At 41.3% G+C, this 27,530-nt stretch overlaps 1 protein-coding gene across 1 annotated transcript in view; it reads left to right on the top strand.

Moving 5' to 3' along the window:
* The window catches only part of LOC138883944 (uncharacterized), a 28,855-nt gene extending 3,524 nt beyond the window's left edge, over nucleotides 1-25,331 (top strand). Inside the window, exons 4-6 of the mRNA XM_070164670.1 lie at nucleotides 16,701-16,856; nucleotides 17,136-17,315; nucleotides 25,291-25,331. Of these exons, the coding sequence (XP_070020771.1) occupies nucleotides 16,701-16,856; nucleotides 17,136-17,315; nucleotides 25,291-25,331 (377 nt within the window). The remainder of the gene's footprint in view (nucleotides 1-16,700; nucleotides 16,857-17,135; nucleotides 17,316-25,290) is intronic.
* Nucleotides 25,332-27,530: the final 2,199 nt, after the last annotated feature.

The raw sequence follows: 27,530 nt of genomic DNA, 5'->3' as shown, positions 1-27,530 counted from the left end.
AATGGGCACAGGTTTATCTTGGTAGCTATAGATTATTTTACCAAATGGGTGGAAGCTAAGACGTTCAAGTCTGTGACTAAGAAGGCTGTAGTTGACTTCGTGCATGCAAATATCATCTGTCGGTTTGGGATCCCAAAGGTAATCATCACAGATAATGGGGCTAATCTTAATAGTCATTTGATGAAGGAGACATGTGAGCAGTTTAAGATTGCTCACAGGCACTCTACTCCGTATCGTCCCAAGGCAAATGGTGCGGTTGAAGCGGCTAATAAGAACATAAAGAAAATACTCCGGAAGATGGTTGAAGGATCTAGACAATGGCACGAGAAATTGCCTTTTGCATTGTTGGGATATCGCACCACCGTGCGTACCTCGGTAGGGGCGACTCCTTACTCATTGGTATACGGTACCGAGGCAGTAATACCCGCAGAAGTGGAAATCCCATCTCTGCGAATCATTGCAGAGGCTGAGATCGATGATGATGAATGGGTGAAAAGCCGTCTTGAGCAGTTGAGTTTGATCGATGAGAAAAGATTGGCATCAGTGTGTCATGGCCAACTGTACCAACGAAGAATGGCAAGAGCATACAACAAAAAAGTACGTCCAAGGAAATTTGAAGTCGGGCAATTAGTACTAAGGCGGATCTTGCCTCATTGGACCGAGGCAAAAGGAAAATTTGCCCCAAACTGGCAGGGACCATTTGTAGTAATCAGAGTGTTGTCTAACGGAGCATTGTATTTGACAGATGTGAAAGGAAAATGTGTAGAAATGGCCATCAATTCTGATGCGGTCAAGAGATACTATGTATGATTTCTTTATTTTCTGAATGTATCTGGCGTATCTTAAAGATTGAAATGATGAAGGCATTTTGTCTTGCTATCCAAACACTCTTATCCCTTGTTATCCCCTTCGAGCCTTACTTATTTTTCATATTCCTCTTCCGGAATCAGCGGCACTATCAGAGAACATAGGTGCCGAACATAAGGGAAAGAAGAGAAAATAAAAGGAAAAGAAAGAAAAGAAAAGAGGGAAAGAAAAGAAAAGAAAGAAAAGAAAATAAAAGAAGAGAAGAAAAGAAAAAAAAAGAAAAAAGAAAGGAAAAAGAAGAAAAGAAGGAAAAAAGGGAAAAAAGAGAAGAAAAGAAAAAGAAAGGAAAAGAAAGAAAAGCGAAAGAAAGAAAGAAAATCACAACAACAAAAGTTAAATACAGTGAACTACGCTTGACTTGATCCCGAAAGGGTACGTAGGCAGCCTTTCTCCGAGGTGCAGTCATATCAAATAGAAATCCTAAAATCCCCAAGCAAGAAACTGGGGCAGAAGTTGTGATTGTTATGAAAGTTGGATTCCGAAAGTTGTAATTTGAACCCATTCGAATTGTTTTGAGACTTTTATACCTTTCTTTCTAAACCCAATCCAAAAGCCTAGATTACGGTCCAAAGAAAGACCTTTTGATCAATCTCTAAGAAATGCCAGGTCGAGCAGGTGACGGTAATTTGTATCAGTGGCGACCCTCTGGTTCAAGCAAGAACGAAAGCAAAAATGAGAGAGTCTTATCGGTGAAAACCCTCACGGGCACCGTAAGGCGACAGAAGCTGAGAGAAAAATAAATGAGAGAGTCTCATTGGTGAAAACCCTCGCGGGCACCTCGAGGCGAAAGTGAGTTGGAAGATGGTTAAAAGGCAAAAGGTTTGTGAGTGGAAGAATGTTTCGAGGTACCGCAGGAAAATGCATGTCATGATCATGGGTACCAGTTGTTTCGCTCAGATAAGTTTCTTTTCTTTCGCTTTTTAAAACAGTCATCTGGTTTTAGATTCTTCTTATCCTTAACTCAAAAATCGTCACATTTCATTTTCTGTTGAGGGTTTTATCTAGCAGAGATACTCCAATACTAATTTTGGTCAAAGCAAGCAGAAGGGACTGCAAAGCCCACTACCTGTTTCCGGAATTGTAAAGCACAACGTGGTTAAAGCATGTAAAAAACAACATGAGGTAAAGTGGAATACCGGGAATTAACGGAAGTTTCATCGGGGAAATGATTGCGGAATGTCGTGGGAAAGACAAAAGCTCAAACAAAAGGTCAGAAAAGTAAAACAACAGCAGGGGTGTAAAACACTTGGGTCGCCGGATGTCGGGAAATTTAAAAGTTGGTCAGAAAGTCAAGTGGTTCAGGGACAGTATGTGGAAACCAATCAACACAAAGCAATGTAGGGGAAGGGTTTTTCAGCAAGAATGCCATCAACTAACCACCATTTTAAACTGACGAAATTTTCTTTGATTGTAACAGGGGCAGAAAGTTAGCCATTGAAAAGGAATTCTCCAAGAAGGAAGACAAGTAGTAGCCAAGTTTAATTGCAAAGTGCGGAACCGAACTTGATTGCAAAGTTGGCACGATTAGAACAAGTGTAAATTGTCAGGACCTTCCTGGATAATAGGATGTAGTTCATATACCCGAAAATCAGGAGTCCGCCTGGAAAACAGAGACATATAATTTAATTTTGGTAATCAGGAGTCCGCCTGGAAAACAGAGACATACAATTTAATTTTGGTAATCAGGAGTCCGCCTGGAAAATAGAGACATACAATTTAATTTTGGTAATCAGGAGTCCGCCTGGAAAACAGAGACATACAATTCAATTTTGGTAATCAGGAGTCCGCCTGGAAAACAGAGACATACAATTCAATTTTGGTAATCAGGAGTCCGCCTGGAAAACAGAGACATACAATTTCATTTTGGTAATCAGGAGTCCGCCTGGGAAACAGAGACATACAATTTAATTTTGGAAAGTCAGGAGTCCGCCTGGAGAATAGAGACATGCAGTTCAGTTTTAGCAATCAGGAACCCGCCTGGAAAATGGAGGTGTTAGATATTTAAGTAGTCGAAGTCAGGAGCCCGCCTGGATAATAGAGGAGTAGTTTCAATTTTAAGTTCGGTAGTCAGGAGCCCGCCTGAATAACAGAGGAATACATTCAAGTTCGAGTTTATTTAAGTTCAGCAGTTGGGAGAGAAGGAATAACATCTCAGTCAACCAGGGAATAACAACATGGATTTTTATCGAGAAAGAACAAGGCAACAAGGAAGTACAAGAACAAGTTTGAAGAATTTAGATAGGATTTTTATAATTCATAGAGCATATTTAGTTTATCTTCTTTTATCTTTGGCACGATGTAATAAGGGAGGTCAGCAAGCAGCTACATCAGTAGCAACAGCAACAAGCATAGTGCAATCACAACTCCTGGTAGTCCCAGCTACCAGACACTTCCGAACTATACTGACCTGATTCCTGTTTAGCCCAGGATATGTAGGCAACCTCCGAAGCAGGATGCGGTCAAGCTTTTCAAAATTCTTCACACGGAATTTTCGAACGGGCAAAAATCGCTCGTATTTGCTCACTTGTCTTTGCCCGAAAACCTTTCGTGTTTCCGAGCAAAGAGGGGCAGCTGTGAGCATGTGATTTTTGCCCTATATATGAATAATTCCCAAAATCCCAAACAAAATAATTTTTCTTTTATTTTTACAATTTTTGTGCGTTTTTGGTGTCATCTTCTGATAATTGTTGCATTTTATTTGTGCGTGTTAATTTTTATAAAATACAAAAATACGCATTTTTCTGCACTTAGGATTTAATTTTATACTTTAGTATTAATTAGGGATTAACCTGTTTTGGAATAGGATATGAAGAAAATGACAAAAATAGTTCACTTTAACGTTTTTATTATTTTAATTGTGAGACAGTCGCAAATAGTTATCAAGTTAATTTTAGGCATTAATTGGTTGTAGCTTAATTGTTAGTTTAATTCTCATCTTTGTAAAAATCAGAAAAATAAATACAAAAATACAAGATTGCAAAATGAAAAATGGAAAATTATTGTTTAAAAGAATATAGAGGGCTTGGTTTTTAATGGCCAAATTTGGGCCACTTTTGCATTTAATCCGTTGGCCCAAACGCCTCATGCATTAAATCCAGCCCAGGTCCTTACCCGGTCTGCCCCCTGCTAAATAAAACGGCATCGTTTCGGGGTCCTTGGATCAGGACCGTTGGATCTCATCAATCCAACGGTCCGGAACTAACGAGGTGTCCAGTATATAAGTGTCCAAACCGTTCCCCCTACCCCCATTTCCATCGTCTTCTTCACCCCACCCCTTCTCCCCAAACCCTAATCTGCGCCGCCCCTAAATCCCTTGCCGGCGGTGAACGCGAACTACGCCGTTCACCCTGAAATTAACACCACAGGCCCCCCTCACCCTCCTCTTTCCATTGCACCCGTTGGTTTGCCTCGAATAAGGCCGGAACTCTTCGAATCTTGATTTGAAGTTTTCCGGCCAGGTGACAGTTTGTTCGAATCAGCCCAAAATCACACCCTACAACCCCCAGCCCTTCCCCAACACTAATTCGTGTTTGTTTTCTTTCAAATCACCATGAAACGACCCACATCTTAGATCTAAGAATTGCTGTCCAAACCCTAAAATCAAATCCTTCTGATTTCAAACCGTAGCACCCTTAACCATGTGTTCTCGTGTAAGAATACATGGTTAGGGATGTTACACGTCAAAAATCTGAAAGGATTCAGATGTTCATGACCGGCCGGAATCCTTTAGGCCTTTGTGTGTTTTTCTTTTCTTTTTACTGCTTCTTTCACTCGCATGATTAAAATATTATTTGCAGTCGTTGTTTCATTGTTGTTCTGTTAATTTTAGGGTTTAATTATGTTAGTTTAGGTTTTGTTAATTACTTTTGATCCTGAGCTTGTTAGTTGGTTGAGTGATTATAAGTTCATGGTTCAATAATTAGTTTTAAGTTCATTTAATGTTAATCGTGGTAGCTTAAGCTCAGTTTGATTTCGTTTAGCTTGTTTGAGTTGGTTAATTGACCAGAATTGGTTCAGTCAGTCTGATTAGTGGGTTTCTGATTGATAGTTAATTAATTTTAGTTAAGTTTCAGAATGGTTTAGGATATTGGGTATAACTGTTAGGGATAAGGGTTCAATGATTCTAAAAGGCTTTAAGGGGTAATCTGGGTATGGAAAAGGGTAGTTCTGATAGGAATAGTAATATCAAGGTATAGGGAAGGGCAGTATAGGTATTGTATGGGTAGAGGAAATGCCTTAGGGCCTTCTAGAATGGGGTTCAAGTGTAAATTTGAATAATTATACTGCAGTTACTTGTTTAGCAAGATAAAACTAGAGGGGCTAATTGAAAATAGAGAGGGACTGATTGGCAAATCAGAGCCTAGTCCATTCTCTTTGGGGGTTGCCTATAAAAGTGCACAAGATGACTTGGGAAAGGGGGTCTGCTCTATCTTCTGCCTTGAGCCCTAAGTTTTAATTTGAGCTTTCATTTTTTTATTTAGTTAGCTTTTCAATTCTGAGGGTATTCAGAGAAAAAACATCAAAATATGGAGATCTGAAACAGTTTCAGAGTCTCATTACTAGTTTTGGACTTCAGCTGTGAGGGACAGGGGTATGCTAGACTGATCTGTGGGAATTGGCTTATATTTCTGATTTTCGAAGTAATCTGTCTGTGTTTCTGTGGTATAACATTGCTGGGTGTGTTGCTGTTACTGTTCAATGTACCTGACTCCTCACCTTTTCTCTATTTTACATTCCAATTTCCAGGTACATTTCCATGAATCTCACTGATGTATGTTCGTTGAAGTTGAAATGAAATGTTCCAAGGCCTGTTATTCAACTGAAAGTAGCCTGTATCTTTAATGATAGTAATAGTGTAGTCTCCTGTTATGTAATTGGCAGGATGTGTATGATTAAACTTGTTCAGTAGGGTAAATTACATGTTGAATGATGCGTAGTTTAGAACTGTTGAATTGGACATTTGAATAAGCTATGAGCATGGGCCTGGGCTGATTAGAAAATTCGTGTGATTTCCATTAGTCATCAGAAGCAATTAGACCCGTGTACATGACATGAGAATTCATGAGCAAGTTTGATGACATTTAGCTTAGTCATTGGTATCTTGTCATTATAGTGTAATAGAAGGTTTGCTTTTGTTTTAAGATTCTAAAAACCTTTGGAAGATCATAATTATGGTAAGTAGATTGGTATAGAAATCAGTTGGAAATCATGAAGCAAACTCATTCATAATTGACTTAGTTCATTAAGAACAACAGGTCGTGATAGGCAATGTGTAGGATAGATCATTTAGGGATTCTGAGAATTCACGTTTTCTCAGTATAAGGATTCATGGATATTTTATTAATTGTTACAATAGAAATAAACCTATCTTCGTTGGGCCGTTCGGATCACAATAAGGCATGGGCAGGCCCAATTCTCCTTTAAATTTGGTCCTTATTTTATTTCATTGCAATCCATTTCCAAATTAACTAATCTTTTAGAGGCATACAAATAAGTAGAAAATCGTAGCTATTTCGGAATTGCTACTAGTCTTGCCGGAATAAATCACATTCACGGACTGTCAACAATGGGCTACTAAAATGATTAGAAATTGGGATGGCCATTTAGCAAATTCCATGGTCCTCTTTAAAATCATATTACATTGGAATCTTTGAGTTCGATTTAATTGAATAAACCTTCTTAAACTCGGGTGCACATTGATGCGACCCAAATCCAAATCTCGATGAAGCCGAAATGTGTCGATAACCGTGGGTGCATTGATTGCGACGTGGTTCGAAACACGTTTTCGCGACATCGTAATTCTTAAAAATAAATAATGATAGAAAAGTGTTTCACAAATTGAGACGAGCCTCACTGCGCAAAAATAAATAAATGTGGGGCCCTTAGTAAATAATTATCGAAATAATTAGAATTTGGGATGGCCGTTTAGCGAACTTCATGGCTTTTCACAAAAATAACACTACGTTAGTATCTTTAGGTACGATTTAATTAAATAACCTTCTTAAAATTCGGGTGCGCATTGATGCGACTCAAATCCAAATCTCGACGAAGTCAAAATGTGTTGATAACTACGGGTGCATTGATTGCGACGTGGTTCGAAACGCGTTTTCATGACGTCGCAATTCTTTAAAAAATAATTATAATAAAAGCGGTGTAAAATTAAATAAAAGGCATATAAGCTAGCATGTATTAAAATCAGATAAAATCAAATACAACAGTTAAGCGACCGTGCTAGAACCACGGAGCTCGGGAATGCCTAACACCTTCTCCCGGGTTAACAGGATTCCTTACTCGGATTTCTGGTTCGCGAACTGTTAACAGAGTCGTGAATTTCCTCGGTTCCGGATTCAACCGGTGACTTGGGACACCATTAATCTCTCAAGTGGCGACTCTGAATAATTAATTAAATCTCGTTCCGATTGTCCTTTAATTGGAAAAACTCATTTACGCCCTTCTTCCGGGGGGTGTAGGTAGTGAAAAAGGAGGTGTGACAGCTCTGGCGACTCTGTTGGGGACCGAACCCAGAATCTCTGGTTCAGGGTTCAGAATTCGAGCTTAGAAAATTGTTGTATTTAATTATATCTGATTTTCCTACATGTTTTATGCTGATTGTGCTAAATGTTACCGCTTTGATATTGTCTGAACTGTATATAAATTGTGCCGACACCCTTTTCTCTTCACCTCCTGGGATGTGCTTACTGATTGAGACTCCCCATTCTATTAGTGTCATACCCCGAAATAAGAAAGAGGTCGGACAAGTTACGAAGCCGGATGGCCTTTTGGTTCCCGGTAAGTTGCCCCCTCCTCGACTCGAGTTGTCTGCTCGGATACACAGTCTAGTACACTGACCCAGGTTTTGAATATAGAATAACGTGACTTCATGCCGGATCCCTAGTAGGAACGCTTATTTGCATCACGTTGCATTTGACTTAGGGGACTCAACACAGGGGTTGGGTCCGTCTAGGACTAGCAACCTGAAATGAAAAGACCATTCTGATGCATCCTACTTGCTCTGTACATATATTTGTTTCGAACTTGCATGTTGACCGATTTCTGAATCTCGGGAAATGTTGGAAAATTGAAGAAAAAAAAAGAAGAGAAAAAATATCAGTTAGGGAGTTAATTGATTATTTTATAAATAAAAATCAATGACCAATTACTGGCGAAACTCTGCCGAAATTTTGAGAAGGAAAAAAGAAGGAAAATGTTTTATTTTTGTTTTACTAAAAAATATATATGAAAAAAAAGTCTTTTGTTTTAGATTGGAAAAATAGATTGTTTTATTGTTTGTTGAAAATGGAAAAATCATTATTTTGTCTTGTTTTCAAAAATAGAAAAGGAAAATAGTTTGTCTTGCCATGAGAAATAAAAATGGAAAAAGAGTCATGTTATAAAATAGTTCGGTTAATTTGCCCGAACTACGCATGGTTTTATTCTCACAGGGTGTGAGATACGTAGGCAACCCTCATCGGGTCCAACCTTCCCTTTTGCAAAAATAACCAAAATTAGCCACCTTTGGTCGTATTTTGATTTTTGACCCTCACAGCCTTAAAATCTTTGCCCCTGAGGCGCAGGAAGGTCGTGTCGCAATATCGGGTCTTTTATCTAAAAATATTAGAATTAAGAATTGAGTTCTTCATTTGAAATATAGGGGTAATTTTGAGTCAATAATATAGATAGTAGTTTTTGGAGTTAAATAAAAGTTTTCCTTTTGCTTAAACGCTTTAATAAATGTGCAGGATGAGCACGATGATAAATGAACCTTTTTCAATAATGACCAAAATCCCTTTTGAGCTGCAATTGTGGTGGAATGATTTGGGCAAAGAAGGGCAAGACGAAGTGAGAAAATATTTGAAGACCTTCCTGATTTATTAGACATTCAGCCTCGGGGGGATATCATCAGAGCATTGGTCGCCCATTGGGATTCGGCACATAATGTGTTTCATTTTTCAGACTTTGAACTCACCCCAACATTGGAAGAAATAGCGGGGTACATTGGAAGTGACCAAGCTCCATTGAGATTCAGATACTTGATTGCTCCTAGGGCCATTACCATACACCGATTCCTGGATTCCTTAAAAATACCCCGAACAGTTCATCATCCAGATTTTGCTAAGGGTTTCTGCAGTTTCCGCTTCATGTATGATAGATATGGCCATATGGGCGGGTTCAATAATCCAGACTTTAAGCTGTGCAGCAGAAACAACCGACAAAAATGGGAGGAACACAGACGAGTGGCATTTATGATAGCTTTTTTGGGTCTCATAATATTCCCAAGGAAAGATGGTAATATTGATTTAAAAGTAGCAGGCGTCGTCAGTACCTTGCAAACCATGGGGAAAAGCACTTTAGCACCTATGATTGTGGCTGATATCTTCAGGGCACTCACTGCGTGCAAAGCTGGGGGCAAATTTTTTGAGGGATGTAACTTATTGTTACAAATGTGGATGATTGAGCATTTGTGCCCGCGCTCTCAATTATTGAGTTATGGTTCGGCTGAGAAAACTTGTATAGGAGAATTTTGTACGAGAATCAAAGGGGCTAATCTACCTGAAGGAGTCACGGCTTGGGCATTATTATTTCGGAACCTCAAGGCTAGCCAGATACAGTGGGTGCTTGGATGGTTGTCTGTCGAGGAAGTCATATATATGCCAGCAGCCCGACCGCATTTTTTGTTGATGGGACTCAAAAACATACAGCCCTATGCACCATATCGGGTTTTGAGGCAACTCGGCAGATATCAAGTAGTACCGAGAGATGACGATTTGAGTGCCCAAGTGGTCGAAATTAGTCCTGACGGTCAATTCCTCGAGGAAGAGGTTCGTCAAATTTGGAGTGAGTGTCAATATCTGATGGCAAACACTTGTGTGTCCGATAGGGTCAGAGGGGAAATTGCTCCAGGGTATCACGAATGGTTCAGAGGTGACGTGGCATATGGGAGACCGGCTAAAAGACCTCATCTCGAAGATTTCGCCAAGTCGTCCCAAGAGCAGTGGGATTGGTTAGCAAAGGAAGAAAGCTATCGAGTTGAGATTGGTAAATTAAAGCAACAAGTCGAGAGTCTGAAATTCGAGAACAGTGTACAGGTTGCCGCGGATCAAGGTGAAAAGAATAGACTAGCCAGAGAAAATGAAGCACTTAGGGCTCAGATTCGACAGTAGAAGATAACCATCGATAAGCAACCAAGGAGTCGATCCGATGAACAATTGGTAAAAAGATTGGAAAGCGAAGTCAGAGAATGGCGGGATGAGTTAGGAAAAGCTGAAAACGTCATGGCAGAACTTAAAGCACAGTGGGCGACAAGAACCGAAGAGCGTCGCCAATACTTGAATCAGTTGAAAAGGGACCATGAGAAAATTGTTGCCAATTTAAAGAGAAAAGTGGTCGCCCTTGAGGGTAAAGCGGTTAGGCAGGCTAGAGACTTTGAAAATGAAAGCGGACATTGTTACAACTTGTTGGCCCAAATGAAGGCAGAGGTGCAACAGCTGCAAGACCAGCACTTGCAAGACTCCCGAGCTTTAAAAATGTGCAGCGATCAGATAAGACGCTTGCTCATAGAAAAAAAGCAAACAAATGACAGGATTAGAGCCATTGCTCATGCTATTGTCAGGAGATGCCTGGTTTGTGAAGACATGACCCGTACTACTTTTATCTCAGCAGTTATGATCTATGTGAAGCGAACCATGAATGAGTTAGAGTAGCTTGAAAGGGATTTGGATCCTAGACCCGCGGCGAGGCCGAACGACGCCCCACGGATACCTAAGTTTGAAGCACTAGAATATGCATAGTCCGTGTCTGTAAGTGTCTACCATTTTGAGTTAGTCTTTTGTACGTCCGTTATCTTTCTGGATTGAGTATGTTTGCAGGTTTAGAGTTTTTGGTTTGCTTTCAGATTGCGTTTGTTATTTTCTTTCCAAAACAAAAGATGTCGAGTTTGTAAGAGTCTATTTATTAATGAAAATTGAGCATTTTGTTTCCACCCTTATTTTACATTTATCTTCACGAACTACGCTTGGTCTGATTCGTGCGGGGTCACGATACGTAGGCAATCTCCGTAGGATTCGACCATAACCGAAAGAAAAACAAAAATAATGAAAAGGAAAATATATTAAAAAAAACCAAGAAAAAGAGAAAGAAAGAAAGGAGCGGAAAAACAGAGAGAGAAAAGAAAAGCACAAGAGAGGGATAAGGCGAAAAGAAGAAAAACGAGACAAGGAATGAAATGCCGGGATGACGCATGCAATCGAGCAAACGAACAATAGAAAGGAATAACTGTATAAGTGCATTCATGCCAACGTGCGGTTATTAAAATCTGATAAGACCTAATCGCAAACAAAGTGGTTGTCTAAATGTGTGATTTCAGGCAGGTGGTTAGTTGGTTGGCAATTCTGGCAACTCATCCATACAACACCCGGTCGAAAGATCAAGTAAAAATGACAGGGCAGGATTCGGAAATCAGCATCATAGACCTTTCGAATGAGGTTGAGGTAACAGATGTGGGTGCTATGAAAGAAGAGATGAGGAAATTAAAAGCACAAATGGCTAAAATGCATCGGGCATGGTCGCAGGGACACCCGACACCATTATATCCTGCCAACCCATCTTACATCCCACCCCTGGCTCAAGCTCAAGAGCCTACCACTCCCCACGCATCTTCAGGTTTCCCTTATCAGGCCCAGGGTTATGGTACCACGTCATACGCTCCCCCAGCTCCACCCTCCAAACAGAACCCTCCACCACCCATGGTTCCCGTCTTTGTGGCACCTCCCCCAGCTCCACTACATAGATCATCCAGTGAGCCACTATTCCAAACTCACGACACCCAATATTACCCTCCCGAACCCACTTTCAAAGCGCCTGAGCCATATACCTACTCTCCCCATTTTGAAATCCCAGGAGAAGTTGAGAAACCGGTTAAGAATGCAGAACAAGAGGAGGTGATTCGTAAAGTCAAAAGCCTGGAGCAACCCTTCAGGAACATGCATGGTTTAGGAAACCAAGTTAGCATCACATACAAAGATTTGTGCCCTTTTCCTGATGTACAGTTGCCTGCGGGGTTTAAAATGCCGAAGTTTGACTTGTATGAGGGGCACGGTGACCCAGTAGGCCATCTGCGTGGTTTCTGTAGCAAAATGAGAGGTTCCGGGGGAAAGGATGAGTTGTTGATAGCATATTTCGGGCAAAGCCTGAGCGGGTCAGTGCTAGAATGGTACACGAGGCAAGACCCCAGCCGATGGTATACATGGGATAATTTGTCCCAGGCATTCATTGGCCATTTTCAATATAACCTCGAGATAGTCCCTGATCGTCTGTCATTGTTAAAACTAGAAAAGAAGCCTGGGGAAAGTTTTAGAGAGTTTGGTTTTCGCTGGAGGGAACAAGCTGCAAGGGTTGATCCTCCCATGAGGGAGAGTGAGATGGTAGATTACTTCTTGTAAACATTGGAACCTACCTATTTTGGTCATCTAGTGACATCTGTCGGAAAGTCGTTTAATGAAGTGGTAAAGATGGGAGCCATGATTGAAGAAGGGTTGAAATCTAACAAGATCTTGAGCTACTCGGAGTTGAAAGCAACCACCCAGGCCATCCAAAGCGGTACCGGTGGTGTGCTGGGGAAGAAGAAGAAAGAAGAAGTTGCTACAGTTGAAGCAAATGCTTGGTCCAGGCACAATAACCCTCCACTCTACTACAACCAACCCAGACCCCACCACCCAAATTACCAATATACCCCATATGGCCCACCGCAACACTATTATCCACCACCAGAACCACACTTTTCTATCCACCATGCCCAGACCTATACTCAGCCCCCAGTGCACTCGCAATGGCGTACACCAAGTCCCCAAAATACACAGCCACACCCACAAAACACCTATCCACCTCCCAGGGATAACAGATCAGGAACCAACTTCCGCCCAAACCAAGCTTTTAGAAATGAGAAGGCCCCAAATAGAAAAACATTTACTTCGCTGGGAGAATCTTACACTGCTCTCTTCCACAGATTGAAACAGTTGGGGATGCTGACCCCAGTTGAATCCAAAACACCAAATCCTCTTCCCAAAAACCTGGACCACTCTGTTAGCTGTGAGTATTGCTCAGGGATGCCGGGGCACGATACTGAAAAATGTTGGAAGTTTAAAAACGCAATACAAGAGCTCAATGATAATCGTCGTATTGAGGTACAAGCTCCAGAGGCTCCGAACATCAATCAAAATCCGTTACCAGCGCATTATGAGGCCAACATGATCGAACTGATACATAAGGGGCAGAGCCTAAGAAACCTTCGCAGGTGGTTATGGTGATTTGTTCTACGGAAGCCAAAGAAAAGACAGTGAGTGCAAGGCCAGTGGTTCAGTTAAAAGTGATAAAAGACAAGCCAGTGTTGGTAATAGGAAAGGGACCGTTTGTGGCTGCGAAAAAGCAGGAGTCAATCAAGATAGTGGTACCAGGGTCAGTATCTGCGCCCGTGGTGGTTGTGAAGGGAGCTTGTGTAGAACCGGTTGTCATAAAACCGATAGTCCAGTTACCCATGGTTGACAGCAAAGCCGTACCGTGGAGATATGACAAGGTAGTGGTGACATACAAAGGAAAGGAAATTAAGGAAGAGAGTTGTGAAGTACAAGGACTAACTCGGTCGGGGCGTTGTTTCGCTCCCGAAGAGTTGAGAAAGGCTAGGGGCGCTAAAGACAATCCAGTGCCAGTCAAAAAAGCTGTGACGGAAGAGTAAGCAGAAGAGTTTCTGAAGAAGATGAAAGTACAAAATTATTCCATTGTTGAACAACTGAGAAAAACACCGGCTCAAATCTCATTGTTGTCGTTACTGATTCACTCTGATGAGCATTGCCGAGCTTTGATGAAGATATTGAATGAGGCTCATGTGCCTGACAAAATTTCAGTGAACCATCTAGAGACGATTGCCAACAAGATCTTTGAAGTGAACAGGGTAGCTTTTTCTGATGATGAATTGCCTATGGAAGGCACAGAACATAACAAGGCTCTCTATTTGACGGTCAAATGTGAAGGTTCAATGGTTACTCGGGCACTAATCGATAACGGGTCGAGTGCTAATATTTGCACGTTATCCACATTGAACAAGTTAAAGATCGATGAGGATAGAATACGCAAAAATAGCATTTGTGTTCGAGGGTTCGACGGAGGGGGAACAAATACGGTAGGGGATATTGTACTCGAATTGACTATTGGCCCAGTCGAGTTCACAATGGAATTTCAGGTGTTGGATGCTGTAGTATCCTATAATCTGTTGCTGGGTCGACCATGGATTCATGCGGCCAAAGTCGTGCCCTCCACGCTATACCAAATGGTCAAATTCGAGTGGGACAGACAAGAAATTGTGTTACATGGGGAAGATCCCTCATGCGCCATGAATGATGCCCTTGTACCCGTTATAGAGACTGAAGATGATAGGGGGCCATGGGTTTATCAGGTCTTTGACACAGTTCCGGTGAGCAGGGTGCCCGAGGGTAAAAGCATGCCATGTCCCAGCATGCCAGCTGCGACCGTCATGGTAGTGTCAGAAATGCTGAATAACGGGTTCGTGCCCGGGAAGGGTTTGGGGGTTGAACTTCAGGGCATTACTCAACCTGTGTCTTTGTCCAAAAATCTGGACACCTTTGGGTTAGGGTTCAAACCAACAACGACAGATGTCAGAAGGGCCCATAAATTGAAGAAGAAAGCTTGGGTGCTTCCTAAACCAATTCCTCGATTGTCTAGGTCCTTCGTCAGGCCGGGTATCAAGAAACAGTCATTGGCAAAGGTGTTAGGTTCGTTAATTGGGGCAGAGGGGAATTTGGATAAAGTTTTCGAGAGAGTATTTGCTGAAGTAAACATGGTTGAGGCCGGAGAAGGGTCAAGCGGAGCAGACATACAGTACATCGGACCACATGTCAACATCAACAATTGGGAAGCTACTCCTCTTCCAGTCCGGAGGGAGTCGTGGTAGTGGGTTTTGTTTTCCTTTTGTCACCTGGATTATTCCAGGGTTTGTAATCCAGTTGCTATGTTCCGTCCGTTTGGATGAGTTAAAACCTTGTTGTCTTTACTTTTAATGAAATGCATTTTTCTTTGTCCCTAATTCTTTTTTCATTTTCTTTTCTTTACTTTCTTTGTACAGTTCTTTTTATGCCGATATCAATGACATGACATGCATGAGGAACCTTCGGCCCAGTTTTAAAAGCCAATCTAGCTCGGAAGTAGTAATACAAGAGATCGAGTGTGATGATGGGGTGGATTGTAACAATGATGAAGCTTATGAGGAAATTAGTAAAGAATTAAGTCACTTTGAAGAAAAACCCAAACCTAACCTAAATGACACAGAAGCAGTTAACCTAGGGGACCAAGACGATGTACGGGAAACTAAAATAAGTGTTCATCTGGAGCCACAACTCAAGGAGGAGATAATTAAAGTGTTGCATGAGTACAAAGATGTTTTCGCATGGTCATATGATGATATGCCGGGTCTAAGCACCGATTTGGTGGTCCATAAATTACCCACCGATCCAGCACTCCTTCCTATCAAGCAGAAGTTGAGAAAGTTCAAAACGGACATAAGTGTGAAAATCAAAGAAGAGATTACCAAGCAGTTTGAGGCAAAAGTCATTCAGGTGACACGGTACCCCACTTGGTTAGCCAATGTCGTGCCTGTGCCAAAGAAAGATGGCAAGACCAGGGTGTGCGTCGATTATCAAGACCTTAACAAGGCAAGCCCAAAAGATAATTTCTCATTGCCCAACATCCATATACTGATCGACAATTGTGCCAAACATGATATTGGCTCTTTTGTGGATTGTTATGCAGGTTATCATCAGATTCTAATGGACAAGGAGGATGCAGAAAAGACGGCATTCATCACGCCGTGGGGAATGTATTGTTATCGGGTCATGCCATTTGGTTTGAAAAATGCTGGGGCAACTTATATGAGGTCTATGACAACTATCTTCCATGATATGATACATAAAGAAATCGAGGTATACGTGGATGATGTGATCGTGAAGTCTAGGCAGCAATCCGACCATGTCAGAGATTTGAGAAAATTCTTTCAAAGACTTCGCAGGTACAATCTTAAGCTCAACCCTGCGAAATATGCTTTCGGGGTGCCATCTGGGAAGTTGCTGGGGTTTATAGTCAGTCGGCGGGGTATTGAATTAGACCCGTCAAAGATCAAAGCTATTCAGGAGTTGCCACCTCCAAGAAACAAAACCGAGGTGATGAGTCTGTTAGATTGAACTATATCAGCAGGTTCATTGCCCAGCTCATGGCAACTTGTGAACCAATTTTCAAGTTGTTGAAGAAAGATGCCGCGATCGAATGGACTGATGAATGTCAGGAGGCTTTTGATAAGATAAAGGGGTATTTGTCAAACCCACCCGTGTTGGTCCCACCAGAACCAGGGAGGCCTTTGATTCTATATCTGACAGTTGTGGATAATTCATTCGGTTGTGTACTGGGGCAGCATGATATTACGGGCAGAAAGGAGCAGGCTATCTACTATCTCAGCAAGAAGTTCACATCTTACGAGGTTAAGTATACTCATCTGGAAAGGACATGTTGCGCCCTAACTTGGGTGGCACAGAAGTTGAAACATTACTTGTCATCTTACACCACTTACCTTATATCTCGCTTGGACCCGTTGAAGTATATTTTTCAGAAACCTATGCCTACAGGAAGGCTTGCAAAGTGGCAGATCTTGCTTACAGAGTTCGACATTATATATGTGACACGGACTGCCATGAAAGCACAGGCATTGGCCGATCATTTGGCTGAGAACCCCGTTGATGAAGATTATGAGCCTTTGAAAACTTATTTCCCTGATGAAGAGGTAATGCACATTGATGAATTAGAACAAGCTGAGAAGTCAGGATGGACACTTTTCTTTGATGGGGCTGCAAATATGAAGGGCGTAGGAATAGTAGCAGTACTTATTTCAGAAACAGGTCAGCATTACCCTGTTACTGCTCGGCTTCGTTTCTACTGTACAAACAACATGGCAGAATATGAGGCGTGTATATTGGGATTGAGATTAGCTGTGGATATGGGTGTACGGGAAGTCTTGGACATGGGTGACTCGGACCTACTGGTACACCAGATTCAAGGGGAATGGGAAACACGGGATTTGAAGCTTATACCGTATCGACAGTGTCTGCATGAGCTTTGCCAGCGTTTTCAGGCCATAGAATTCAGACACATTCCGAGGATTCATAATGAGGGTGCTGACGCTTTGGCTACTTTGGCGTCAATGTTGCACCATCCAGATAAGGTTTATGCTGATCCATTACAGATTCAGGTCCGTGATCAGCATGCTTACTGTAACGTGATAGAAGAGGAAATCGATAGAGAGCCGTGGTTCCATGATATCAAAGAGTACATTAGAGCGGGAGTATACCCAACGCAGGCCAACGGTGATCAGAAAAGAACAATTCGGCGGTTGGCAAGTGGGTTTTTCCTTAGTGGAGGAGTGTTGTACAAAAGAACGCCAGATCTCGGTTTGTTGAGATGTATAGATGCACGGCAGGCCACAATTATCATGACTGAGGTGCATTCCGGAGTTTGTGGACCGCATATGAGTGGGTATGTTCTAGCAAAGAAGATTCTCCGAGCAGGTTATTATTGGCTCACGATGGAACGAGATTGTATCGGTTTTGTGCGTAAGTGTCATCAATGCCAAGTACATGGAGATTTGATTCATTCTCCACCATCAGAATTACATACGATGTCTGCGCCATGGCCTTTTGTTGCATGGGGCATGGATGTTATTGGGCCAATTGATCCAGCAGCATCAAATGGGCACATGTTTATCTTGGTAGCTATAGATTATTTTACCAAATGGGTGGAAGCTAAGACGTTCAAGTCTGTGACTAAGAAGGCTGTAGTTGACTTCGTGCATGCAAATATCATCTGTCGGTTTGGGATCCCAAAGGTAATCATCACAGATAATGGGGCTAATCTTAATAGTCATTTGATGAAGGAGACATGCGAGCAGTTTAAGATTGCTCACAGGCACTCTACTCCGTATCGTCCCAAGGCAAATGGTGCGGTTGAAGCGGCTAATAAGAACATAAAGAAAATACTCCGGAAGATGGTTGAAGGATCTAGACAATGGCACGAGAAATTACCTTTTGCATTGTTGGGATATCGCACCACCGTGCGTACCTCGATAGGGGCGACTCCTTACGCATTGGTATACGGTACCGAGGCAGTAATACCCGCAGAAGTGGAAATCCCATCTCTGCGAATCATTGCAGAGGCTGAGATCGATGATGATGAATGGGTGAAAAGCCGTCTTGAGCAGTTGAGTTTGATCGATGAGAAAAGATTGGCATCAGTGTGTCATGGCCAACTGTACCAACGAAGAATGGCAAGAGCATACAACAAAAAAGTACGTCCAAGGAAATTTGAAGTCGGGCAATTAGTACTAAGGCGGATCTTGCCTCATTGGACCGAGGCAAAAGGAAAATTTGCCCCAAACTGGCAGGGACCATTTGTAGTAATCAGAGTGTTGTCTAACAGAGCATTGTATTTGACAGATGTGGAAGGAAAATGTGTAGAAATGGCCATCAATTCTGATGCGGTCAAGAGATACTATGTATGATTTCTTTATTTTCTGAATGTATCTGGCGTATCTTAAAGATTGAAATGATGAAGGCATTTTGTCTTGCTATCCAAACACTCTTATCCCTTGTTATCCCCTTCGAGCCTTACTTATTTTTCATATCCCTCTTCCGGAATCAGTGGCACTATCAGAGAACATAGGTGCCGAACATAAGGGAAAGAAGAGAAAATAAAAGGAAAAGAAAGAAAAGAAAAGAGGGAAAGAAAAGAAAAGAAAGAAAAGAAAATAAAAGAAGAGAAGAAAAGAAAAAAAAAGAAAAAAAAGGAAAAAGAAGAAAAGAAGGAAAAAAGGGAAAAAAGAGAAGAAAAGAAAAAGAAAGGAAAAGAAAGAAAAGCAAAAGAAAGAAAGAGAATCACAACAACAAAAGTTAAATACAGTGAACTACGCTTGACTTGATCCCGAAAGGGTACGTAGGCAGCCTTACTCCGAGGTGCAGTCATATCAAATAGAAATCCTAAAATCCCCAAGCAAGAAACTGGGGCAGAAGTTGTGATTGTTATGAAATTTGGATTCCGAAAGTGGTAATTTGAACCCATTCGAATTGTTTTGAGCCTTTTATACCTTTCTTTCTAAACCCAATCAAAAAGCCTACATTACGGTCCAAAGAAAGACCTTTTGATCAATCTCTAAGAAATGCCAGGTCGAGCAGGTGACGGTAATTCGTATCAGTGGCGACCCTCTGGTTCAAGCAAGAACGAAAGCAAAAATGAGAGAGTCTTATCGGTGAAAACCCTCACGGGCACCGTAAGGCGACGGGAGCTGAGAGAAAAATAAATGAGAGAGCCTCATTGGTAAAAACCCTCGCGGGCACCTCGAGGCGAAAGTGAGTTGGAAGATGGTTAAAAGGCAAAAGGTTTGTGAGTGGAAGAATGTTTCGAGGTACCGCAGGAAAACAAGGGTAAGGTCTGGGTAATTCAAACAATTGATGGAAGTTCTGGGCAACAAAGTATGGCAATTGAAAGCTGGTTATTTGGACGGATTGGGTCGGTTAATCCAAAATGCATGTCATGATCATGAGTACCAGCTGTTTCGCTCAGATAAGTTTCTTTTCTTTCGCTTTTTAAAACAGTCATATGGTTTTGGATTCTTCTTATCCTAAACTCAAAAATCGCTGCATTTCATTTTCTGTTGAGGGTTTTATCTAGCTGAGATACTCCAGTAATAATTTTGGTCAAACCAAGCAGAAGGGACTGCAAAGCCCACTACCTGTTTCCGGAATTGTAAAGCACAACGTGGTTAAAGCATGTCAAAAACAACATGAGGTAAAGTAGAATACAGGGAATTAACGGAAGTTTCATCGGGGAAATGATTGCGGAATGTCGTGGGAAAGACAAAAGCTCAAACAAAAGGTCAGAAAAGTAAAACAACAGCAGGGGTGTAAAACACTTGGGTCGCCGGATGTCGGGAAATTTAAAAGTTGGTCAGAAAGTCAAGTGGTTCAGGGACAATATGTGGAAACCAATCAACACAAAGTAATGCAGGGGAAGGGTTTTTCAGCAAGAATGCCATCAACTAACCACCATTTTAAACTGACGAAATTTTCTTTGATTGTAACAGGGGCAGAAAGTTAGCCATTGAAAAGGAATTCTCCAAGAAGGAAGACAAGTAGTAGCCAGGTTTAATTGCAAAGTGCGGAACCGAACTTGATTGCAAAGTTGGCACGATTAGAACAAGTGTAAATTGTCAGGACCTTCCTGGATAATAGGATGTAGTTCATATACCCGAAAATCAGGAGTCCGCCTGGAAAACAGAGACATACAATTTAATTTTGGTAATCAGGAGTCCGCCTGGAAAACAGAGACATACAATTCAATTTTGGTAATCAGGAGTCCGCCTGGAAAACAGAGACATACAATTTCATTTTGGTAATCAGGAGTCCGCCTGGGAAACAGAGACATACAATTTAATTTTGGAAAGTCAGGAGTCCGCCTGGAGAATAGAGACATGCAATTCAGTTTTAGCAATCAGGAACCCGCCTGGAAAATGGAGGTGTTAGATATTTAAGTAGTCGAAGTCAGGAGCCCGCCTGGATAATAGAGGAGTAGTTTCAATTTTAAGTTCGGTAGTCAGGAGCCCACCTGAATAACAGAGGAATACATTCAAGTTCGAGTTTATTTAAGTTCAGCAGTTGGGAGAGAAGGAATAACATCTCAGTCAACCAGGGAATAACAACATGGATTTTTATCGAGAAAGAACAAGGCAACAAGGAAGTACAAGAGCAAGTTTGAAGAATTTAGATAGGATTTTTATAATTCATAGAGCATAGTTAGTTTAGCTTCTTTTATCTTTGGCACGATTTAATAAGGGAGGTCAGCAAACAGCAACAGCAGTAACAACAACAACAAGCATAGTGCAATCACAGCTCCTGGTAGTCCCAGCTATCAGACACTTCCGAACTACACTGACCTGATTCTTGTTTAGCCCAGGATATGTAGGCAACCTCCGAAGCAGGATGCGGTCAAGCTTTTCAAAATGCTTCACACGGAATTTTCGAACGGGCAAAAATCGCTCGTATTTGCTCACTTGTCTTTGCCCGGAAACCTTTCGTGTTTCCGAGCCAAGAGGGGCAGCTGTGAGCATGTAATTCTTGCCCTATATATGAATAATACCCAAAGTCCCAAACAAAATAATTTTCTTTTATTTTTACAATTTTTGTGCATTTTTGGTGTCATCTTCTGATAATTGTTGCATTTTATTTGTGCGTGTTAATATTTATAAAATACAAAAATACGCATTTTTCTGCACTTAGGATTTAATTTTATACTTTAGTATTAATTAGGGATTAACCTGTTTTGGAATAGGATATGAAGAAAACGACAAAAATAGTTCACTTTAACGTTTTTATTATTTTAATTGTGAGACAGTCGCAAATAGTTATCAAGTTAATTTTAGGCATTAATTGGTTGTAGCTTAATTGTTAGTTTAATTTCTCATCTTTGTAAAAATCAGAAAAATAAATACAAAAATACAAGATTGCAAAATGAAAAATGGAAAATTATTGTTTAAAAGAATATAGAGGGCTTGGTTTTTAATGGCCAAATTTGGGCCACTTTTGCATTTAATCCGTTGGCCCAAACGCCTCATGCATTAAATCCAGCCCAGGTCCTTACCCGGTCTGCCCCCTGCTAAATAAAACGACGTCGTTTCGGGGTCCTTGGATCAGGACCGTTGGATCTCATCAATCCAACGGTCCGGAACTAACGAGGTTTCCAGTATATAAGTGTCCAAACTGTTCTCCCCTACCCCCATTTCCATCGTCTTCTTCACCCCACCCCTTCTCCCCAAACCCTAATCCGCGCCGCCCCTAAATCCCTTGCCGGCGGTGAATGCGAACTACGCCGTTCACCCTGAAATTAACACCACAGGCCCCCCTCACCCTCCTCTTTCTATTGCACCCGTTGGTTTGCCTCGAATAAGGCCGGAACTCTTCGAATCTTGATTTGAAGTTTTCCGGCTAGGTGACAGTTTGTCCGAATCAGCCCAAAATCATACCCTACAACCCCCAGCCCTTCCCCAACACTAATCCGTGTTTGTTTTATTTCAAATCACCATGAAACGACCCACATCTTAGATCTAAGAATTGCTGGCCAAACCCTAAAATCAAATCCTTCTGATTTCGAACCATAGAACCCTTAACCATGTGTTCTAGTGTAAGAACACATGGTTAGGGATGTTACACGTCAAAAATCTGAAAGGATTCAGATGTTCATGACCGGCCGGAATCCTTTAGGCCTTTGTGAGTTTTCTTTTCTTTTTACTGCTTCTTTCACTCGCATGATTAAAATATTATTTGCAGTCGTTGTTTCATTGTTGTTCTGTTAATTTTAGGGTTTAATTGTGTTAGTTTAGGTTCTGTTAATTACTATTGATCCTGAGCTTGTTAGTTGGTTGAGTGATTATAAGTTCATGGTTCAATAATTAGTTTTAAGTTCATTTAATGTTAATCGTGGTAGCTTAAGCTCAGTTTGATTTCGTTTAGCTTGTTTGAGTTGGTTAATTGACCAAAATTGGTTCAGTCAGTCTGATTAGTGGGTTTCTGATTGATAGGAAATTAATTTTAGTTAAGTTTCAGAATGGTTTAGGATATTGGGTATAACTGTTAGGGATAAGGGTAGGTTCAGTAATTCTAAAAGGCTTTCAGGGGTAATCTGGGTATGGAAAAGGGTAGTTCTGATAGGAATAGTAATATCAAGGTATAGGGAAGGGCAGTATAGGTATTGTATGGGTAGAGGAAATACCTTAGGGCCTTCTAGAATGGGGTTCAAGTGTAAATTTGAATAATTATACTGCAGTTACTTGTTTAGCAAGATAAAACTAGATGGGCTAATTGAAAATAGAGAGGGACTGATTGGCAAATCAGAGCCTAGTCCATTCTCTTTGGGGGTTGCCTATAAAAGGGCATAAGATGCCTTGGAAAAGGGGGTCTGCTCTATCTTCTGCCTTGAGCCCTAAGTTTTAATTTGAGCTTTCATTTTTTTATTTAGTTAGCATTTCAATTCTGAGGGTATTCAGAGAAAAAACATCAAAATATGGAGATCTGAAACAGTTTCAGAGTCTCATTACTAGTTTTGGACTTCAGCTGTGAGGGATAGGGGTATGCTAGACTGATCTGTGGGAATTGGCTTATATTTCTAATTTTCGAAGTAATCTGTCTGTGTTTCTGTGGTATAACATTGTTGGGTTTGTTGTTGTTGCTGTTCAAAGTACCTGACTCCTCACCTTTTCTCTATTTTACATTCCAATTTCCAGGTACATTTCCCTGAATCTCACTGATGTATGTTCGTTGAAGTTGAAATGAAATGTTCCAAGGCCTGTTATTCAACTGAAAGTAGCCTGTATCTTTAATGATAGTAATAGTGTAGTCTCCTGTTATGTAATTGGCAGGATGTGTATAAATAAACTTGTTCAGTAGGGTAGATTACATGTTGAATGATGCGTAGTTGAGAACTGTTGAATTGGACATTTGAATAAGCTATGAGCATGGGCCTGGGCTGATCAGAAAATTCGTGTGAGTTCCATTAGTCATCAGAAGCAACTAGACCTGTGTACATGACATGAGAATTCATGAGCAAGTTTGATGATATTTAGCTTAGTCATTGGTATCTTGTCATTATAGTGTAATAGAAGGTTTGCTTTTGTTTTAAGATTCTGAAATCGTTTGGAAGATCATAATTATGGTAAGTAGATTGGTATAGAAATCAGTTGGAAATCATGAAGCAAACTCATTCATAATTGACTTAGTTCATTAAGAACAACAGGTCGTGATAGGCAATGTGTAGGATAGATCATTTAGGGATTCTGAGAATTCACGTTTTTTCAGTATAAGGATTCATGGATATTTTATTAATTGTTACAATAGAAATAAACCTATCTTCGTTGGGCCGTTCAGATCACACTAAGGCATGGGCAGGCCCAATTCTCCTTTAAATTTGGTCCTTATTTTATTTCATTGCAAACCATTTCCAAATTAACTAATCTTTTAGAGGCATACAAATAAGTAGAAAATCGTAGCTATTTCGGAATTGCTACTAGTCTTGCCGGAATAAATCACATGCGCGGACTGTCAACAATGGGCTACTAAAATGATTAGAAATTGGGATGGCCATTTAGCAAATTCCATGGTCCTCTTTAAAATCATATTACATTGGAATCTTTGAGTTCGATTTAATTGAATAAACCTTCTTAAACTCGGGTGCGCATTGATGCGACCCAAATCCAAATCTCGATGAAGCCGAAATGTGTCGATAATCGCGGGTGCATTGATTGCGACGTGGTTCGAAACACGTTTTCGCGACATCGTAATTCTTAAAAATAAATAATGATAGAAAAGAGTTTCACAAATTGAGATGAGCCTCACTGCGCAAAAATAAATAAATGTGGGGCCCTTAGTAAATAATTATCGAAATAATTAGAATTTGGGATGGCCGTTTAGCGAACTTCATGGCTTTTCCCAAAAATAACACTACGTTAGTATCTTTAGGTACGATTTAATTAAATAACCTTCTTAAAATTCGGGTACGCATTGATGCGACTCAAATCCAAATCTCGACGAAGTCAAAATGTGTTGATAACTACGGGTGCATTGATTGCGACGTGGTTCGAAACGCGTTTTCATGACGTCGCAATTCTTTAAAAAATAATTATAATAAAAGCGGTGTAAAATTAAATAAAAGGCATATAAGCTAGCATGTATTAAAATCAGATAAAATCAAATACAACAGTTAAGCGACCGTGCTAGAACCACGGAGCTCGGGAATGCCTAACACCTTCTCCCGGGTTAACAGAATTCCTTACTCGGATTTCTGGTTCGCGAACTGTTAATAGAGTCGTGAATTTCCTCGGTTCGGGATTCAACCGGTGACTTGGGACACCATTAATCTCTCAAGTGGCGACTCTGAATAATTAATTAAATCCCGTTCCGATTGTCCTTTAATTGGAAAAACTCCTTTACGCCCTTCTTCCGAGGGGTGTAGGTAGTGAAAAAGGAGGTGTGACACTAGGGAGGTAAAGTACAATAGTTTCAAGGTACTGTTTAATCCAACCTTCATTTGCGAAGCACATATCTATTCTTTCCAGAATTAGAGAGGTTTTGTTACTGTACCTTTTATTAGTCCAAGTGTATTTGCTTCTTTTATAGCCTAGGTCTAGGAGTTTACACTCATTTATACAGTTCCAAAATAGGTTGCTGCGACTCAGGTTTACGGGATTACCCCCAAATTTGTCCCTGACCTTTAAGACTTCATTGAAGTCTCCACCTATAAACAGTCGGTTTTTATGTTTTTTGATATTATGATTAGGTTCTCCCATAGGAGTTTCCTATTTGCTAAGAGATTGCTAGCATAAATAGCAGAGAAGAGCCATGGAGGGTGGTCTGGACTTACCTTCACCATTGCATGGATGCCTTAGGGGTAGTTGCCATTTCTTCAACTGCCACGAACTCCTCTTTCCACATAAACACTATACCCCCAGATGGTCCTACTTCCGAAGACTGAATGATCATATCGAACTGAAGTTGTTGGGCTAGGGTCTGGTGGTCTTCCATCTTTGTTTCAAGCAGGACAAGCATGGCAGGCTTGTGCATTTTCACCATTTCTAAACAGTGCCGTTTGAACTCGGCATTGTTTCCACCCCTAACAATCCATATGATGTAGTTCATCATTGGAGTTGGGTGATTGGTGAGTTCCCTCTTGAGGGCTCTTTGTTCCTTGCAGACCCGACATTTGAGGTGGGGGGACTTCTTTTGAGACTCAGGACTAGGGTTAGGTTGAGAAGGGGTTTCATCAGACCATGTGTTTGGGTTGAGACTAGGCTCATTCCACACTTGGTCATTGTTCTGGGGCATAGTACCACTATTATCTTGCTAGTTTTCGTGTTGAACTCTATCGATCTCACTGAGTCCAGGAGTACTGAGTTCATTCTTGGTGTGGCATAAGGTATTTCCTGTTCTTCTGAGGCATTCTTCTTCTTGAGGATCTCCAAAGCTTTGGAGATTCCTTTCTGGATATTCTGAAGAGGTAGGGAATTGCTCTTCCCTTTTGGAGCAGAAGATGATGGTTTGTTTTGGGTTGGCTGGTCGATCATGATGAAGATCGGCTCCGCTACTGGGTCCTCTTTCATCAGATCTGGGAAGAAAGGTAGGGTTTGGAAGCTTTGTAGAATGTGGTTTTTGAGAGCTTGAGGGTCCGTTAATGGGGAGTTGCTGTCGTTGTTGACCATCGATTGCCATAGGAGAGGTCCAAAGACTGCCAGTGCTTTGCTCAGTGCTTCCACCGTGACTCTGGATAGGTGGGCTGAGTTTTGCACTATCAGGGTCACCTTCTGATTGCCCAGGGTGAAATTGTAGGAGAGTCCCTGGCCTTGTAAAACAACCTCCAACCAGGAGGTCGGTTGGTGGTCCGGTGGTGGTGGTAGGGAGGTGATAATGGTTGGTTGCGTTTCTTTTGCCATTTTTGTGTTTCTTTGTCTTGTTACTTTGGGTAATAAGTGGGGTGAAGTTAAGGGACTGTCGTTCCATCAGAACCCCTTTTGGTGTCACATCTTGGTCAGTGGAAGGGTTTCTGGACATCAGAACTAGGGGTGGGATGGTCATTAATTGGGGATCTAATGGAGGTGACGGTTATAGTCTTTTCATCTGGAAATGGGGGGGGTACCAGATAGGGCACTCGATTGTTGTTGATGACTGTTGATATTTCTCCATTAGAGGTCATTTCAGGCGTGTTGGTAGGGAAATCATAGGTTTGGGTGTTTGGGTGGGGAATTGGGCTGTCAATGGTGCCCTTGTTGGAGTACCCGTATGGGAAAAAGAGATCGGCCCCATTGGGTGTTTCGCCACTCTTGAGAATTATGGTCTTGGGAGTTGGGCTAGAGGCCCCTTGGACTTTGGGCTCCCGTGAGCCTGTTTTCTGACCTTGTTGGGGCAGATCTTGTGGGTTAGTAGGTTTTTATTATGCATTGGGCCATTAGGCCTCTTTTGGGTATTTTGGGCGGGGTTAACTTTTTTTGAATTATAACGAATAGTTTGAGTTTGGAGAAATTTACCTGAATTGGCATCAAACAAATTTACCTGTATCTCTTCTGTCTGTAGAGCATGTTATGGTTTGTTCATTCTACCATCATTTTTATTTGTTGTTTTGGCTTGTCCCTGCTTGCGTCTTCTTGGGAAGGTGACAGTTTTCTACTCACTTTCCTCCGAATGACTGCTTTCTTTTGATGTCTTCCTGTGGATCGTGGGTTGCTGTGGGTATGGGTGCCCTGTAGTTGCAAATTTGTGTAGTGTGCCCTATTCTGCCACAAACGGTGCACAGAGTCCCCTCTCCTTCGTAGATCACAGCCTGCTTATGGTCCCCTATTATTACCGATGTTTCTACTGGGGTTTCCAGTGGAACTTGAATACAAATACGAGCATATCATCCCCTTAGGGTAGAGGATGTACATTGGTATCTTGAGAAGTTTACCCAGCTTCCTACCAACTTTATCCAGGATATCCAGATCATAGAACTCTGTTGGTAATTGAGGGAGCCGGATCCATATGGCAGTA

The sequence above is a fragment of the Nicotiana sylvestris genome, chromosome 2 (assembly GCF_000393655.2).
Source record: "Nicotiana sylvestris chromosome 2, ASM39365v2, whole genome shotgun sequence".
In the NCBI taxonomy this organism is placed as follows: Eukaryota; Viridiplantae; Streptophyta; class Magnoliopsida; order Solanales; family Solanaceae; genus Nicotiana; species Nicotiana sylvestris.
Note: the sequence above shows the minus strand (reverse complement) of the source record. Positions and strands in the feature narration are given on the sequence as shown.